Source organism: Nothobranchius furzeri, chromosome 17 (assembly GCF_043380555.1).
Source record: "Nothobranchius furzeri strain GRZ-AD chromosome 17, NfurGRZ-RIMD1, whole genome shotgun sequence".
Classification (NCBI taxonomy): Eukaryota; Metazoa; Chordata; class Actinopteri; order Cyprinodontiformes; family Nothobranchiidae; genus Nothobranchius; species Nothobranchius furzeri.
The window spans coordinates 59,120,214-59,139,200 of record NC_091757.1 but is presented as its reverse complement, the minus strand read 5'-3'; the positions used below and the strand labels follow the sequence as shown (position 1 = coordinate 59,139,200).

The window sequence follows — 18,987 nt, the reverse complement described above, 5'->3', positions numbered from 1 at the left end:
TGCAGGGGCATTTATCTTTTAGATGTTATATCTTAATGTTAAATCGCAGTAAAAGCACCTGTACTTTCTGAGGCATATTCCTAACACTAGGTGATGGGGTGAAGTCCACATCCATTAATGAAATCCTTTATTGGCACTTAAAAATGAGAGGCAGCCCTTAGCATTGACAGCTTGACCCACTGCCAACAAATATTAAAAGGCGGGTTCTTAGGGGCAAACACTTGTTTCATATCAGCAGCAGAGAAATATTCGTTTTGTCCGTAAAAATTCACAAATGACCATTTCATGGCTAAAACTATAAGACAAAAAGTGATCATGAATGTTGTGGCTCAACCAAATCTAAAACAAAACACGACTTCTAAATATCCGATATGGAATACTCAATAAGTAATTATAGTTATTCATTACATCTCCAATTAGTAGGGAAGCTTTATCGCTGCACCGTACCATAAAACGTAGGATTTATGCCAGCTTTGAATGTCACCCAGAGGACAGAGGACTTTGGCTCATCACTCAGCAGGAACAAAGCAAAGAGACCAGAACAAGAAAACACACAAGCACACACACACACACACACACACACACACACACACACACAGTGAATTATTGGTTGATAAATTCATTTTTCCTTCCCAACCTTGAAAAAAAGAAAAAACCTGAAAAAGATCACGCTGTGAAAAAATCACAGCGACAAATTTGACTTTGGGGTTTTTCAGGTTGTAAAAACACACACAGAGCAAGAGCATGTATGTCACCTCGGAGGGAGCTGCTGGGCTGACGCCACCTCGCTGGCTGTCAAACTGCCCCTTAGAGGACGATAAGCTTCCCTGCCATCAGTGGGGGTAGTTGTCTTGTTAGTGCAAGTCGACCATTTCACTCAGGCATGCAGCACAGACTCCAATCTGCTGGGGTCTTCTGCACAGAAATATCTCTCAGATGTCATTAAAGATAGAAAATAAATAAAAATAAATAATGTCTCTTTAAGGACGGGGACTAAAGTGCTGACCAGTTGAATAAACTCAACTTTCATAATAAACAGTTTTTATGCACCAGAAGTTATAGCCTGGCCTGCCAGCCTCGTCCTCTCTAACTCTACCCAGAGAACTAAAGAGCGAAGCGTGGGGCTGGCTGGTCCAGCTAAAGAAGTCATGTTTAAGTAAATGATATGATTCAGTGCTCAGGATCTGTCATAAAGGTTTAAGATGGAATCTCCTCGTGATTTCTTCCATTTATTTTAGATTGCAAATATAAATTTGAAGATGTGTGTCCTTTGTCACAAGAGGACATTTAGGAAACTGTTGCCACCTTGTGGTTTGAAAAAAGGGTTATCTAATTAGAAAAAAAAATACAAGTTCAAATGTTTATTCATTTTGCCTCTAGAAAACATGAAGTCAGCCAAAATTTGCAGCAGCACACAAATACAATGTATGTAGTATAAATACAAACAGCAACCTGTTGGAACAGGAAATACTTCCACTTTCATTACACCACCTGGCTCTTGGGGTGGGGGTGGGGGTGGGGGGGGGGGGGGGCAGGTAAAATGCATTGGGCACATTTTGATTTTCTTGAAACGTCAAACTTGTATCAGGTCTCATCTTGACACAGCATAAAGCTCCATCAGGTCTCATCTTCACACAGCATAAAGCTCCATCAGGTACTCTCTGGGAACGATCCCCACAGATCCATTCTTCTCTCCAACCCACCAACCGAAGGTGTTATACTCCTGAAAGAGGGAGATCTAATTAACTAATAACAAAATATCCAACTGTCTTTTTTCATCTAAACACCATAAATTAGCTAACAGTGTCATTTGAACTCAGAGTTTGGTTTGTGTACTCTTCATCCTTGTATAGGGATTTTAACTAGAATGCTCCTCTTTGTTTTTTGTATCAGGTGGTCAGGCTGTGTGGTCATGGACCAGATGTTATTGTATTCAGCTATTTTGTGTTTAGTTCTGTTTTCTTGTGGTGATTTCTCATGCAATTATTTTTTATTCCATCCTATAACTGCCACTCTTTGTCTCTGTGATATTAAAAAAGCTATAACAAGATGCAGGAGCACTCTTGTCAGTTGAATAGTTTACTTATTGGTGAAAGTAAACTAAAGTTTCTTCATGAGGACACCTAGTGTCGAGATGTTACATAGTTGATGTCCGTCTGCCGTGGAGCACCTGCCGTATCACTTCAGATGATGTTTTTGTGACGATACGAGCAGCAGAGTTTTGGACCAGTTGAAGTTTAAGCAGACTTCTGTGGTAGACGGCAGAGGAAGTGAGTTATAATCTAGGTGAGAAGTGACCAAGCTGTTAACTATTAAATAGCGGTGGAGTGATTAGACAGAGGTGGACGTAGGCGGTTAATATTTCACAAGTGGCAGTAAGCTGAGCGAGTGACAGAACTGATATTTGAATGGTAGGACAAGGTACTGTCCAGAATTACACCAAGGCTCTTAATTTGATCTCCAGTAGTGTTTTCTATTGCAATTGGAAACTTTGTGGCCTTCCCTAATGCTGATTTGTGCACGAGATGCACTTCAGTTTTATAAGAATTGAGCTTAGGAAGTTGGAAGAAAACCAGGATTTCTGCAAGGTGTTCCGTGAGTGAGGATGGTGGGAGCATTGTGGATGGTGCAGTTAAAATATATAACTGAGTATTATCGGTGCAACATGGAAAATTAATGTGGAATTTACAAAAAACTGAACCCAAAGGGAGCAGATAATTATGAATAGTAGGGGCCGAAAACTGATCCCTGAGGAACCCCAGATACTACACGAGTAGTAGTGGAGGTAAATGTGTTCAGCTGAATTAATTGAGTTCTATTTGTATGACTTGAACCAGTTAAAGGGATACTAAGCAGTTTTGCTTGCTTTTAGCAGCCCCTAGTGTCCGCTGTGCATTAATCTATGGGGCAACGGTGGCACAGGAGTTAAGTGCTCGCCCCGTAAGCGGAAGGTTGCAGGTTCGAGCCCCGCTCAGTCTGTCGCTGTCGTGTCCTTGGGCAAGACACTTAACCCACGTTGCCTGCTGGTGGTGGTCGGAGGGACCGGTGGCGCCTGTGTTCGGCAGCCTCGCCTCTGTCAGTGCGCCCCAGGGCAGCTGTGGCTACATCGTAGCTCATCACCACCAGTGTGTGAATGTGTGTGAATGGGTGAATAACTGATTGTGTTGTAAAGCGCCTTGGGGGGTTTCAGGACTCTAGAAGGCGCTATATCAAATACAGGCTATTTAATCTTTTTAACACCTTAATCTAACAGCCGAAACGTCTCCCAACGTTCTTAAGTCTCTAGAGGAGTGATTCATCGACTAATTAAACAAATCAGCTGCGTTCATGATCTAAAATACGCAGGAAACGAGCTGAAGCCAGGCAGCAGCAAGTCCCAGCAGACCGGACCGGCAACTGTGAAGTTGTGATTGGAATATTCTGGCTACAGGGGCGATAGGGGCTGAGTGGTCTTTCATTAACCCTGTAAAGGATTATTTTAGTACACTGGCTCCAGAAAATGATTTAAAATATGAAAAAGTTGTAAAATGTCCCTTTAAATGGAGTGTGAGAGATACCTATGGCAGATAATGTACTTAAGAGGGTGGAAAGACAGTGTCAAATACTGCACATTGTATTGTTGAATGGCACAAAACTGGGCATCACTCCATTCATAGTCAACAAGATTTCGATGGATATTTCCAGAGAATATCAGTAAAAACTACACATAGTCTCTTTAAGTCATTCCCTAACCTTACCTACTTTCAGATATAATACTACACACACACACACACACTACAGAGCACATAAATCTGGCACAGCTCGACATGTAATAGCTCCAAACGGCAGTCAGCATGCTGAGATGAGAGGGAAACATTATGAGGAGAGATCTGAGACGAGGGGAGAACAACCGTCTGTCCCTCTCCGTACAAGAGGCTGACCTCACATCAAAGTCCTTCCAGAGGTATGGATCAGTGATAGAGATCAAATTCTGACAAGGCTGAATAAAGACAGAGCTGAACAACATAGCAAGACAGAACTCTGAGACAAGAGGGAGCCACATCTGTGATCCAGTACTTCCTGCATCAGTGTAATAGATGTAAGGAACCATGTGGTAGCACTATGTATGAGAAGACAACAGCGTCGGGACCAGCGGACAGGCATGTGGGTAGAGTCACAACCCAACAGGAAGAGTAAAAAGGTTTCAGAAGCCATCGTTTGGAAATAAAAACATTATGTAGCTGTGGTTAAAAAATAAAAAGGACATCTTAGATCTAACTCTTGGATCGTGTGTAAACGTGTTTTGTGTGCGAGTCATGAGTGCAGATTGTGGCTTGCTGTGAAAAGCCTTTGAAGACGGCAACACCTCACCGTGTTTTAGACCAAGTGACAAGTAAGGAGTGAGAGCTGGACACGACACGAGAACAAATCTGTGGACACGGGTCACCTCACACTGTGACTGCACACACATTAACGCAAACACCCGAAACTGGCTGAAAGCATGCTTCTGTCCTTTCATTACTTGCAAAGCTCTGGTAGCATTAGTTAGATGAGAACATCAGCTCTGACACTGATTCACGATTTGTTTCACCCACCCACCCCCCAGGGCAGCACTTCTGGACAGCATGCCCTCCTTCAGTCGAAGTGGGGGTCTTTGCAGCTGTAATGACACACCCATCTCTGGAATGGGGGAGGGATACGAGAAGCGAGGGAGAAAGGGGGTCTGTGGAAGAGGGAAGGAGACGGCTGTGCTTTTAGCTGCAGCTGGCTGCTGCAGTCCAGACGGGTTTTATGGTCATTGCCCCCATGGTGGGCCACAACCCCCAACACCAAGGTTTCAGCTAATGGCACTCCCAGTTAGAGAAGGGGTAACTTCATTCTTGGTCATTTTCCAAACACCGAACCAGATCATAAAACAAGCATTTGGTCAAAGTAAAGGACGCGGTTTTCTCCAGTAACTGATCGGTCAACAGAAAATAAAGATCTGGAAAGTTCTTTAATTAATTCAAGCCTTTAAAATACAACAACTGGTGCATTTTTATTGTATTCAAGACTTTATTTATTTCTATTTGCAAGATAATAAATACATATGTATTCATCCAAACTTGTGAAAGGCTTTCTTTGTAGTTTTACGTTTTTTCACTCATTTCTTCCCCATGTAAATAAAAACAAGTTCTACTCTAAACTGTTTCACATTCTAGTATAATATCTGGTAAATATCTCAATCATTATTATACTTCTAAATAAAAACATCTATTCTATCTTTGCTCTTTGTTGCCACTAGATGGCAGACTTGACTCTTAAACAGGACCTGGACCTGTGTGCTCCACAGAAACCAGACAGGAAATATAAACAGGCACCATGAAACACGTTTCAACGGGTTTGCAAAAACCTTCAATTCCACTACTGGTGTTAGACAAGTGTTCAAAAATTATGTCCCAAACATCACAAAACCACATTTGGTCTTCACACCAACTCCTTCAGCACAAAAGACCCTCAGTTTCATCGAACAAGCTTCAGAGCCCGTATGTCCACCACACGTCCTCACCTCTCCAAATACTGAGGCTGGGTTTCCTGAGAACACATGTTCCTATTTGGAGAGGTGAGGGAGATGCAAATAAGGTGTGTGTGTGTGTTCAGCCCCTGGCATGGCAGCACTAACTGAGTGCTGAAGCTGTCCCCATAGAGGTGATGGAATGGTGACGCCTGCCAGCTAAGCTCGACCTCTGCCAGTTTCCGTAGTGACACCACTAATCCTCATCAGGCTGTTTAAGAAAGAAAAACCAAACCCAGCCTGACTCTTAGCATTAGATGTCCACCTCAGGCACCGGGCCAGATGCTGCCAGTAGCAGATCCCAGAGGTTCGTTCCTCTAAGGGCCACCAAGAAACTGATTTTAGCTGGGCTGAGGCCAGATCTGAACCATCTTTGCTTCCATTTTGCATCAAGGCACAAAGGAAAACCCTCTCTCCTTCCATACCTTACTCAGGATGTAGATGACCTCTCCACGTTTGAAGGTCAGCTCATCAGGGCAGTCTCCGACACAGTCCCATAAGCCCTGGTAGTAGTTGGGATAGTCTGTGCTCCTGTCAACTGGATGGACAGAAAGATAAGATTGTTTTCGAGGTTTTGGTTTGTCCCTTTCTCCCCACTGCTCTCCATCTCCTGTCTCCCCACAGTCCCTTCTTATCTCACAATCTTCCTTATCCTTCATCCCTGGCACTCCTCATCCCAGATTCTCATCAACATAAACCAGACATTCAACTGGAACCTGGAAGCCAAAACAAAACAGGTGCTTCCGGGAGTCCTGCCCACTCCATAGAAATGAAAGAACCATTTTACAGAATCTTGTCGATTCTGTCCTGCTGCTTTACTTTCAAATACTGATATTTGTAAGTATTTAGCTGTAATCGGTTACTTGGTGCTTCTAAACAGTGGGTGTGAGGAGGGAGAAGGGACTTCCTCAGCTTCCCCGGGACTGAATAACCCAGCAAACTCTTTAAAGGCAGCGAGGATTTCAAACTCCATAAAGGGTCTTGGCAGCTGGTGTTCCCACATATCGCTTTAGTTCACCCTGCCTGGTAATCTATTACAAAAGAAAAACAGAACAGCAGTTCTGGGACAAATACAGTGCTATTTCCTATAAAAAGGAAGTTGGGTGAAGTTATTTCCAGAGTTGTGTAAACTTTCAGTTGCTTTCAGAAACTTCCTCTGTAAATACCACTTCTTCTTAGCTGTGGCCACAGAGAAGTTGTTTTGCTCAGAACAAGTTGTTTATCGCGTTTAGCTCCTAAAGTCGTTGTGTACCTGCCACAGCAGCAGCAGCAGCGGGTTTGCTCACAGGGTCGACTTTTGGGGGAGGTTTTGCTGGAGCAGGTCCTTCCTCCTCTGTAGGAAGAATGAAAACGCACGTGCATGCGTGGGCTTGAAAATTTACCAGAAATATTCAGTATTTTACAAATAATGGTGCAACATGTGATGAAGATTAGAAGGCAGCATGGTGAAACCTGGCAGTTCTTCATAGATTTCATCGGGTTCTGCAAAACTTCCAACATTCCCAACATCGTCATACATGAATTGCTCCTCATCCTCCTCTGGGATGATTCCTGACATATCTAAATGGAAAATGGGATCAATCAGGATTGAGTAATGCAGACAAACAACAAACAATGATTAATTGTTTAGAGTACTAACAAAAAGTACATTTTACTCTTAATGGCCAGAAGATCAAAACGGATTCTGACAGGAGCACGCCTCACCTTTCAACACAAAGTCGATCTGTCTGACCCATTCCTCTGCGTCTTTCACCGATGACGCACAGAACTAATGTAAATGGGAAAAAAGAGAACTGTAGACTGAAATATTAACATTAATTACCATAAACAAATACATTGTTCAATCATGGAAAAAGGAATGTTTCACATGGAGGAACCTGAGTGTTAGAAACACTCATTTAGACGTTTTAATCACGTAGAATGAGATGACTGAAATTATTTTGTTACTGTGTTTGGAACACATTACATGACAAGTAAGGGTTTAAAAAGAGAACCTGATAGACTCGCTTGTCTGGAGCTGAAATTTCAAAGCAGCAGTCTTTCTTCGCATCTTTCCTCAACGTGTTGTTGATTTTGACGGTGTAGCCATCGATGCTGAACTCACCCTTCTGCTGCTTGTCTGGTAACAGGAAGTCATCACTAATGACAGGACACAACAAGTGCAAGGAGATGTAAAAAAGACTGGGCTGTACCTTTCTCGCTGCCGTAATAGTAGAAGGTGTGATGGCTCAGAGCACACCATCTCTTCTGCCACTCCGTGCCAAAGAAGCTGTGATCTGTGCAAGATAAGAAACAAACAAATCTAGAGGATGTAGACCTGTTTTGTTGAGGTTTTTTATCAGTTAGGGCGCTGTTTTTTTCACAGACCGAAAGAAAACATGCACAGGACATATTTACCACGTGAGCTATGCAGAAATGTGCAATGTTCAGCTTCTGCGACATAGACGCTATTTGTGTCATGCATGCTCCTCTAGAGCCATTTTGTGTGTAAATTGTGAAACAAGAGTTCCACTGCTGGATGTTAGAGCTTATGTTGGAAATCTTTTCTGTTCATCAGTGTGACACAGACCTTTTCTGCGTTTCTCCAGAAACCCTTTAATGACACACGTTAAGTCCTGAGCTGCGACAGGTGGGAACTGCTGAGCACCTGCAGAGGTGGCACAAACATTGTTAAAAGTGAAAGTTGGCATGAGGTTCAGGCCAAAGCTTGCTTAGTGTGCATTTGTTTGTTTGATGATTATTAACTGAATCAGCCACGAGTTCTCCACTCCCCCTTGGTAAAGGAGGTGTTCCTCACGGTGTGCAGCTTCAATGCAAAAGTCCAAATACTGTCAAACTTGCTTTGTGTGAAGCGAGTGGCCATAAACCCAGCAGCTGCTTACAGCCCATAAACTCCAGAGCCCTGACCCTGACCACCATTCCACCATTCCACCAGGATCTCCCTGCTTCTCTGTCGTAAAGATGAAATATTGTTTTGATTGCTTTCATGAAGCAAGTTGGATTAAAGCCGTTTTTACACAAATTACAGCCATGGCAACAACTTCAAGTCCCACTGTGGCAGAGCAGAAAAACACTCAAATTGTGTGTGTGTGTGTGTGTGTGTGTGTGTGTGTGTGTGTGTGTGTGTGTGTGTGTGTGTGTGTGTGTGTGTGTGTGTGTGTGTGTGTGTGTGTGTGTGTGTGTGTGTGTGTGTGTGTGTGCTTCCTAAGGACAGTTCCAAGTTTAAAGTAGGAAGTTCGCCCAGGCTGTCCCACTCAGTCCAGTTCTCTGGGAAGCAGAGAACTGGAATGGACATTTTTTTCATGCCTCGTTTGCAAACACAAGTCGTCCCCGGGTCTTACCTTCATAAGCTTCTTCATCTTTGTCTGTGCGCTCAGACTGCAGCGACGCCCCATCGTTGTTGCTGTCAGCATCATCCTCATCCTCGGAGTCGTCTCCACCTGCAGTGAAACAAACACACAAGCTGAGTAACAACAGGCTGTGTCAGTCTGAGTTTCTCCAAGTGTTTTCGCAGGTCTCCAGCTGACAAACTAAACTAATAATCAACATAAAGTCCTTTTGAGTGACTTTTTTTCATTCCTCGTCATGATATTTTTGTTGAAACCACATGTGTAAATGTTTTCAACCCTGCAGGATTATTCATTTTAAAGGCATAGACTACCTGTGGACTTGGAAAAAATGGAGCTGACATGCCTGGATTTGAATATGTAGACACCCCATTGGACGCTGGAGAGTAAAATAGCATTGCTGCCATATTGGATGGGTTCATTACTCTCCAAACCCAACTGGAGTGAATGCAGAGTGAGCAACTATGCCCGTTTCGTGTGCAGCCTTCAGTTGCAACAACTGGCGTACTATTGAAAACAGATCACGTGGGATTACTATTGACTTTCTAGCCTCCCTGTTGGGATTTTGTATTTTTATTTCATTTTATTTGTTTTGTTTAATATTTATTTATACTTTAATTATCATGATAAAACAGACTGTGTTTTTAGTTGGATAAGCAACTTCCTCAGCAGCAATAAATGCACTGGGGGCAAATGGAAACCCATCCAAGATGGCGGCCGGCCACTACGTCAACACAGTAGGCAGCGCCAGTCAACAGGGTGTCTACGTATATGATGTCTGTGCCTGGCACTACAGTCTGCTTATAGCACCTTTCCTGCGTGTTTTAGATTGTAAACACAGCCGATTGATTTGATTTAGTGATTAACCGATCCTGTTGACATTAATGAAGGCTGGGGAGAAATTTCAGCAGTTAGAATAAAGTGTTAAAAACACAGACATCATACATGTAGACACACCATAGACTGGCACTGCCAGTTAGAGCTGCTGTAGTGGCAGCTTCCATCTTGGATGGGTCTCCATTCGCCCCCAGTACATTCATTTATACTGAGGAAGGTGTTTACACAACTAAAACATATTTATCTTAGGTGTGTTCTTGCTGTGTCGTGGTTCTAATTCCATGCTTTCGATCTTTTTAAACACAGAAACAGTTTTGTTCACCTGTTTTGTAGCTACAGTTTCGCCGACGGCTGCCGGCTTCTTCAGGCTGGCGCTGATGGTGGCGCGTCACTTCCTTCTCCGTTTATCTGCGGGCAGCAGAGGACGTTGTCGCCCTCTACTGCCCGCTCTCCCCTCTCCGACGATGCAGTCACATGCGTGGTCCAGCGTGTAAACTCCGTCGTCCCTGTTCATGGTCCCACATCCACGTCTCCTTATCTCGATTGCTTCCTTGATCCATCTTTTGTATTTTTGTTGTTCAGTGGTTATGATCCGTGTGCTGTCCCAGTCCATTATATGGTTTTCTCTTAAGCAATGATCTGTTACGGCTGACTTTTTTATTGTACTTTCTGCTTCTTCTTTTGCTGCTCTTGTGTGTCGGAGAGGGGAGATCGGGCAGTAGAGGGCGACAACGTCCTCTACTGCCCGCAGATAAACTGAGAAGGAAGTGACGCGCCACCATCAGCGTCAGCCTGAAGACGCCGGCAGCTGTCGGCGAAACTGTAGCTACAAAACAGGTAAACAAAACTGTTTCTGTGTTTAAAAAGAACAAAAGCATGGAATTAAAACACATTTAATTGTGCTTATCACAAAATCAGACACAAGGTATGGAATAATAGTGAAAATACAAACGTAATCAAATAAATAAATATATAAATTCCAATAGGTAGGCTAAAAAGGTCAATACTAATCCCATGTAACTTGTTTTCAATAGTGTGCGGTTGTTGCAAACATAGGCTGCAAAAAGAACAGGTTTAGTTGCTCATCCTACATTGAGTCCAGTTGAGTTTTGGAGACTGGGGAAGCCATCAAACTTGGCGGCGACCCGTGGCGGCTCATCGAAAGGGGGGTGCTAGGGTGCTGCCTCACCAGATTCACATGAAGAAAAAAAAACATAGGATAACTATTTTTTTTTAAACATGAAAATTCAACTAAACGATCTATACATTATACAGATAAGTACTGAATAAACTGTATTTAAGTGTAAATGAAAAATGTCCTCACTTTTATCACGACTTAATCTCCTTGTGACGTATTTCCTGTTTCTTTTGGGCGCAGCAGACTTTATCATAGACCTGCGCTATAACTGCCGCATGTAGGCTGGATCCTACTCCAATACAAAGAATAGGAGAGCCTTTGGTCGCAGAGGTTTGTGACAGAAACTGGGCAGAGTCCCAGCTCAGATCAGGTACAAAGGTAAGACTTTAGGCTTTTGACTTCATGAAATTGGCTTTGCTTGTTTTACTGCTGGTTAATATTAAGCATGTTTTTGAAACAACGCAGTTGCCGGTAGAGTCCGCTGGATTATTCAAGTTGTGTGATGCATAAAAATGGTAAATTGGCATCCCTTAGTGGTGATACGTAGTTAGCGCATCTGGAAACGGACCGTGTTGTGCCGAAAAGAGATTTGCATGCTCTGTCACCACAACCACAAACTGCGAAAGTAAATGGTTAGAATTATGAGCAATGAGGCGTTTTTTTAATACATTCATAATGTTAACATGTTCTTAATTAGTGTTTCTTCTGAAGAACTTCAGGGCTGTACATGCCAGCGATGAAAACAACTGTGTGATAAAATATTTTTAGACGTAGCACTCTTGCGATATCTATTCAAGTTACTTTTTCCCCCTTTATTGAACAAAGGTAAGTTGCTTGTTATTGTGTAAGGAAGATGCCTTTCACTGGCACACAGTGTGTTAATCTAGGTGCTGCAGAGGAAAACAGAAAAACCAGCAAATAAGACACAAAGGCAGAAACAGTCCAAAGTTTGGGCAGATTAGCTAATGCTAGCGGGTAGCAGGCTCACGATGAAGCGGGGTTCTGAAAACAAAAAACAAAACAAAAAACGATGGTTGTGAAACTAAGAATATCTCAACTCTACAAGCAGAAGAAAAGTTCCCATCATCCTGCTTTTCTTAGCTGTCTGCAGCACTATAGGGAGCCTAAGTCTCCTCCGTTTCCGGTCGGCCCTGGAAGAACGACAAAATGAACGCGTCAACGGTGCTAAAAATGCTATTTTCTAACCCGCTCTGCCTCACGCCCTGGATCACACACATGTTGTACTGCAATTTAAATGAAAAGTAATGATGGGTGTTGCGACCACACCTGTCACATATTTGAGATTTATCAGCTTGTAAAAGTTTGTAACTAGCGTGACTACAAACCAGAAATCGGCACGTTGTATCTGTGACATCACCACATAAGCTCCTCCCCCCAGCGTAGCTGCTACTTACCACATGACCAGATTTATGGTGGTTCTTTCCTCCTGTGGGAAGTTTGCTGAACTTACAGCCCTTTTCCCTCAGTTTCCTCCGTGTCCGGTTCGATGACGTCACTTTCGTGAAGCGCATTTGTAGTCCTGGACTTATTTTTACACGTAACCTAAAATAACGTTTCACCCAGTTTGAAAATAAGCACGTTCTTGGTATCAAAATGCATCTTTAAAATACACATACATCAAATCCATGACACAAAACAAGTGGAATTAGAAAATCGCGTTTTTATCTCCATTGACTTGCATTCATTTTTTCGTTTTTCCAGGGAGCCGTGGTGCGGAAGTAGATGGGCGTTACTTAGGCTCCCTATGCTGCAGAACCGCTGCTGTCTAGTTGCTGCTTCGCGTCTGCTCCACACACTGCAGCAGGTTATGGCAAGCCACCATAGCATGTAATTCCCAAATGTGTCTAGCTTCAAACATAATTCAAACTGGATTATTGTTAACCCGAACAAAATAGATGTCACAATTACGTTTTTAGCAGCAGAAATTAAATGTTATTATCATGTAGCTTACTACTGAACATGTTAATTTTTACATTCTACTGATCATAGTTTAACTGTGGATATATTTAGATATGTTATTTTGACTAGGATGAGTGATATTAATACAAACTTAAAATGTAGGTACTTTTTTTCATAAAATATCTAACTATAAATATCAGATGAAAAACAGGGAACTAGACAACACCAATTTAATACATACTATGGAGCCTTTAATAACAAGAGTCTGACATTTCAGCCTAATAATTTTTTTTATTTTGTTTCATATTTTTAGCAGCAGACCAGGGTCTCGTTTCACTTGAGTCACTGTCAAATAGAATATGCAATTTATCAGAAGATTTAATAAAATATTCAAATACTAAAATATCCAGTAGCTGCAGTCCTACTTTGAACCTTTAACAGAGCAGAAAAACAAACCATGTGTACATGAAAAATCGTCTTCATACTCCAGGGTTACTTGCGGAGTACCACAGGGTTCAGTGCTTGGACCAATTATTTTTACTATATATATGCTCCCAATTGGTAAAATCATTAGACAGCATGGGATAAACTTCCACTGTTATGCTGACGATACTCAGTTATATTTATCCATTAACCCTGATGAACCTAATCGGTTGGGTAGATTACAGGCTTGTCTTGAGGACATAAAAAATTGGATGACTCTAAACTTTTTGCTCAAGACAATCAAGACAAGACGGAAGTTCTCATCTTTGGACCAGAAATCCAGAAAAGGAAATTGCTTAGCCAATCGCCTGACCTGAATGGCATTACATTATTCTCAGAGAACAAAGTAAGGAACTTTGGTATTATCTTTGACCAGGACATGTCATTCAAATCCCAGGTTAATCAGGTTTGTAGGATTTCCTTCTTCCACCTTCGGAATATTGCTAAGATTAGAAGCATCCTTTCCAGGAGTGATGCTGAAAAACTAGTTCATGCATTTATTACATCAAGACTGGATTACTGTAATTCATTACTCTCAGGAAGTCCACAGAATGTAGTTAAAAGTCTTCAGCTTGTCCAAAATGCTGCAGCTAGAGTTCTGATGAGAATTAAAAAGAGAGATCATATCTCTCCTGTCTTAGCTTCCCTACACTGGCTACCTGTTAAATTCAGAATAGATTTTAAGATCCTCCTTCTCACATATAAAGCTCTTAATAATCAAGCTCCATCATACATTAGGAATCTGATTGTTCCATATGTTCCTAACCGAGCACTTCGCTCTCAGACTGCAGGTCTACTGGTGGTTCCCAGAATATCTAAAATTAGGATGGGAGGCAGATCTTTTAGCTATCAGGCTCCTCTCCTGTGGAACCAGCTCCCAGCCTTAGTCCGTGAGGCAGACACTTTGTCTACTTTTAAGAATAGGCTCAAAATATTTTTATTTGATAGGGCCTATGATTAAAATCTGATGTTAGCCTAGATCTGAACAAGTGGGGGAGTACAGGGAGGTGGAGTGTACAGTCGGTAAAGACGGCTCTCCCTTGCCCTGACTCCAACATGCCTCCATCTAAATAGGATAGGTTACCCAGAGTTATCTCTGTAGTTATGCTGCTATAGGCTTAGACTGCTGGAGGATACACTGACCACTTTTCACACTCTACTGCTTTCTTCTACAGTCTGCTCTTTAACTGTATTATTTTCTGCAATTTCAGCTGTTAACTTTATTTTCTCTGTGTTTTTCTCCCCAGAAGAAGCTACAACGACGTTCTGCTGAGCTGTGGTGGCCTCATGGAGGGGGCCATCGACTAGCACACTGCTGCTAACCACTAAAACATTCTCCCTCTCCTGATAATAACTTTTTGTTTCCTTGACGTTGGATGTGCTAATATTAGTTTACCCGTTTAATTATAGCTCCACTAGGATGAATACAATAAAATTTATCTTTCACCAAATAGAATATTTACTAAGATATCACAATGTAACTATAGACACATTACTTGTGTGTGTGTGTGTGTGTGTGTGTGTGTGTGTGTGTGTGTGTGTGTGTGTGTGTGTGTGTGTGTGTGTGTGTGTGTGTGTGTGTGTGTGTGTGTGTGTGCTCTGTCTTCTCTATCCCCAGTGAGTCGTGGAGGATGGCTGCTTATACTGAGCCAGGATTCTCTGGAGGTTTCTTCCTGTTAAAAGGGAGTTTTCCTCTCCACTGTTGCTTTATGCTTGCTTAGTATGAGGATTGCGGTATAGTCACTGACACTAGTCAGTGACTTGATGCAATTTGCTGGGTTCCTTATATAGGAACCATTATTTCTGATTGGCTTAATGAACTGACCTGAATTGGAATGTTTATTATGTGAAGTGCCTTGAGACAACTCTTGTCGTGATTTGGCGCTATATAAATAAACTTGAATTGAATTGAATTGAAAAGAAACAAAAGCACAACCTGCACCAAACCAAGGTTCATCTGTGAAGGGACAGGTTTATTAATACAACACGGTGGTCTTGTACCCATACAAGTTCACTGAACAATCATTCATAAACTTGTTCTTTTTTTTGTGTGTGAACGTAAACCAAACTCATACATATCCTGATGGTTAATAAAGTGAGCTGTCATTCTGGCATGCGTGAACAGTTTTATGTACAGCACTCTACCACAGTTTGAAAGCTCCAGATCAACACAGAGCTAAAGCCTTAGCTAAAACATGCTGCTAACCATACAGTTTATAAAAGTAGACCACGAAAATGCAACTATCAGTAGCGATCGGCGTGGAGTCTACTCTTCTATGTCTGTCAATGAGGACGGACCCCGGTAATGAACAAATCTACACTAATTTGAATTTTAAAAAATGTTCTTTTCAAAATTACACTGACAAGAATGTCTGAAGATATTTCAGGATCAGCTTTATTGTAAAGTACGTGAGTCAGACTCATGCTACCAGTAATCTGCTTTGGTGGTTGTTATTGTGTTTTAATTATATACACTATGGTGTTTGTCGGTGTGTTTAAGTAATTGTAAGAACTACTTTTGGTTTTTAGAGATTGTAACACACTTTTTTATGCTGGTGCTACAACTTTTTGTTCTGTGCTACAAAACCTACGACTTCTGTAGCACAAGTGCTAGAAGCTAAAAATGTTAACGTACAGCCCTGAACTTGTTTTTGACTAGATATATGATGAAATAATGATGAAATAATTTCCGTTTTTGACACGTTTTGCATTAGCAGACTATTGTTTTAGTGAGTTTTTTTTATATAAATGTTTCTGCTTGCTTGAACTATTTTGCTGTTGGTTTAAAAAATGGGAATGTGACTCAAAATTACAAACAGATTTTTTTATTTCAAATAAACTGTTGTTTCTTTTATTTATTATCTCTTATATCATTTTGTAAGGAAGCAAATAGATAAACATGTTAATAGTGCTAATTTATGAAAAAGCCACCTCGTTACTAATACTCACATTCCCACAACACGGCACGCAAGTTTTAAAATGTGCATAACCAAAATTTTAAACTCACACCACTGGCGGCGATGCTGTTACGCTCTCCAGCGCCCAGTGGGGCATCTACGTATTCATGTCGATGGTTAAAAAGACAACTCGCAGCGTTTCGCTTTTGGTTCTACCAAACAGACACTAGGGGGTGCTAAAAGCAAGCCAAAACTGTGCCTTACAGACATAGACGTAATTTTGGGGGGGGGGGGGGGGGGACAGGGGGGACATGTCCCCCCCCCACCACTTTTTCCAAAGTCAAGTTTTGACCCCTGCACTTTTTACCATCCAAAAACAATATTACGCTATTTTTAAATTGACACTGGTTGAGCTCTAGGACCAAGCAGAAAACAGCCGTTTGTGCTGAAGCCAGTTTCCCATTAGAGCATACTGTAAAGATCCCCCAACAGCCCCCCCCCCCCCCCCCCCCCCCCGTGTCCCCCTCACTTCTAAAGTGAAAATTACGTCCGTGCTTACAGACTCACCTTTGTCCTCGAACTCTTGGGGGTAACTGTTGGGATAAGCGCAGGTATTGAGGATTCTGTGAAAATTTCAAAATAGGGAAATGATTTTGATGTGTGCTGTACCTCAGTTTGACCTCTTTGATTCGTTTAATGAAGCTTTCCCTCTTCTCCTTTGCCTTCTTGCTTAGAGTTTCTCCCTTCAACCCATCTGAGATGAAATGTTCCAAATCTAAAAACAGATGAAAGTGATGTTTCATCTCAGAGAAGACCAGAAGCAGCTGATGTAGCATGAGACGGGAGTGAGAAAAAGAAACGACCCGAGTATGCTTCCTCTTTTTTAATGCAGTCTAGCTTTTTTTTAATGTTCGTTAAAAGCAGCAGAAGGTAGTTCAGGAGAGTAATACATGTTACCTGAGATGAGACTCGTTAATTCCTCAGGAATCGGACGCATTGCTGGTCACACGACGTTATAAACAGACCTGAAGCGAAGTGAAGGGGCATCCGGCGACACAAACGTCTCCAGACCCGGAAGCAGCAGCAGCGGTTCTCTTTCAGCCACACGGAAGGAAGCTTGTTTGTCATATGAATGACCTCAGTTCCTCACCTGCCGTCCCCCCTCACACAGGAAATTGCTAGTCCGTAGGGGGAGGTGTGTGTGTGTGTGTGTGTGTGTGTGTGTGTGTGTGTGTGTGTGTGTGTGTGTGTGTGCGTGTGCGTGTGCGTGTGTGTGCGTGTGTATGTGTGTGTGTGTGTGTGTGTGTGTGTGTGTGTGTGTGTGTGTGTGTGTGTGTGTGTGTGTGTGTGTGTGTGTGTGTGTGTGTGTGAACAACGATTCGAACTTAGATGACTTTCACTCATTTCTCAACGGGACTACTGCATCTGACTCACTGGACATGAGACGTTTAAAGCAGGTAAGAATTTGTTTAATAATGTTAATAATGGTGATGAAGGTTCTTGGTCATCCCGGCATAGGCGTCATAGCGGTTTTAGGCACGGGCAGACAGGGCAGTTGCCCGGGGCGGCATTTTTTCATGACACAAAAGGGGCGCACAAGCGCTGAGTAAAAAAAAAAAAAAAAAAAAAAAAAAAAGGAAATCTGTGCCGCACCGAGGTTTTCTATTATCTGTCATATGACAGTGTCTGGATTGGAAACAGCAAGTTGGCGCCGCCTGCAGCTGCAGGCGCTTTGTGCACCGTGTGTGTATGAAGAAGAGGAAGGGGAGGGGTGCGGCGGGGGAATTCACCTCTGGGTGGGTCCAAATGAAATGAGAGGGCAGCTGAATCAACTGTATCAACATGGCTAAAGTCGATCACATCTTGATGTTCTTCCACATTTCATTCATAATATCATAAACACAGGCCTATCATTCTTTCAGGTGTTTCTGAATTGTGTGAAATGGCCGAATAAAAAAAGGAAAAACAAAACGATTTTGTGGTCACCCCCCCATCAAGGTCAAATTGTTTAGTCCTGACTAAAGGAAACTTACTGAGTCAGGAGCCAAACAGAAGAGATGAACATAAAAAGGCTAAAACCAACAGGTGCCCGATTCAGGAATAAAAAAGAAAAAAAGAGGAGAAAAATAAAGGTATGTTTGCTCTCATGATGAATGTTTTCAATTTTTTGAACCAGTTAACTGGGATTTTAACGGTTAAATTCGGTCAACTAGTTGCTAACAGAGCTATTGAAACGAATATTCAAATGGTTCGAATAAATTCCTTGAATCGTTTTTTACTGATTCAAACTAGGATTTGTTAAATGCTCGCTGCAGCCTGTGGCCTGCCTGAACAACAACAAACACATGTTGATCATGTTCACATAATAATAAATAAAACAACTCTACAAGCAGAAGAAAACTCCCCAGTCACCACTAACTATCCTGTTTATTTATTGCAGATGGCTGCACTGATTATTTTTTACCTGGTTTGTTCTGTAAAAGTTGGCATTTTTGGTAGTCTACAGTTTTTTATGTCAGTTTAAATTACAATTTCAGAGGCAATTGTAAAATATTATGGATCATGATAAAGATCTATTGGAGATCTACCCCAACTTTTGGACTGCTCTGCCAGTCACTGTGGCTCAAGCTGAGAGGAGCTTTTCAAAACTTGATCAAGTCATACCTGAGGTCACCTATGTTTCAGGGGCGGCTCACTAACCTGGCTCTGATTAGTATCAATCACTCAGTAGGGGAGCAGATTTCATATGACATTATTGATGACTTTGCATCAAGGTTAGGTTTTAATTTTAGTTTGTGTTTTCTGTTCTAAGTGCAATGCTGTAGTGATTAT

General features: G+C 42.0%; 1 protein-coding gene across 1 annotated transcript; it reads right to left on the bottom strand.

Moving 5' to 3' along the window:
• Window positions 1-1,514: 1,514 nt before the first annotated feature.
• On the bottom strand, window positions 1,515-17,282 carry skap2 (src kinase associated phosphoprotein 2). Its single transcript, XM_054733728.2, has 12 exons — window positions 17,113-17,282; window positions 16,825-16,930; window positions 16,723-16,748; window positions 8,875-8,973; window positions 8,103-8,180; window positions 7,726-7,809; window positions 7,528-7,652; window positions 7,238-7,301; window positions 6,986-7,093; window positions 6,786-6,866; window positions 5,959-6,071; window positions 1,515-1,723 (listed from the first exon to the last, which is right to left on the bottom strand). The coding sequence occupies exons 1-12, from the start codon at window positions 17,150-17,152 to the stop codon at window positions 1,631-1,633; spliced, it is 1,017 nt and encodes a 338-aa protein (XP_054589703.1). The 5' UTR covers window positions 17,153-17,282; the 3' UTR covers window positions 1,515-1,630.
• Between the last annotated feature and the right edge of the window lie 1,705 nt (window positions 17,283-18,987).

Excerpts from the sequence above, each read along its gene's own strand:
- skap2 (XM_054733728.2), bottom strand. The coding sequence starts at position 17,152 with ATGCGTCCGATTCCTGAGGAATTAACGAGTCTCATCTCAG. Across the intron at positions 8,974-16,722 it reads CCAAGAGTTCGAGGACAAAG|GTGGAGACGACTCCGAGGAT; the intron begins GTGAGTCTGTAA and ends GTTTCACTGCAG. Across the intron at positions 7,302-7,527 it reads CAGACAAGCGAGTCTATCAG|TTCTGTGCGTCATCGGTGAA; the intron begins GTTCTCTTTTTA and ends CATTTACATTAG.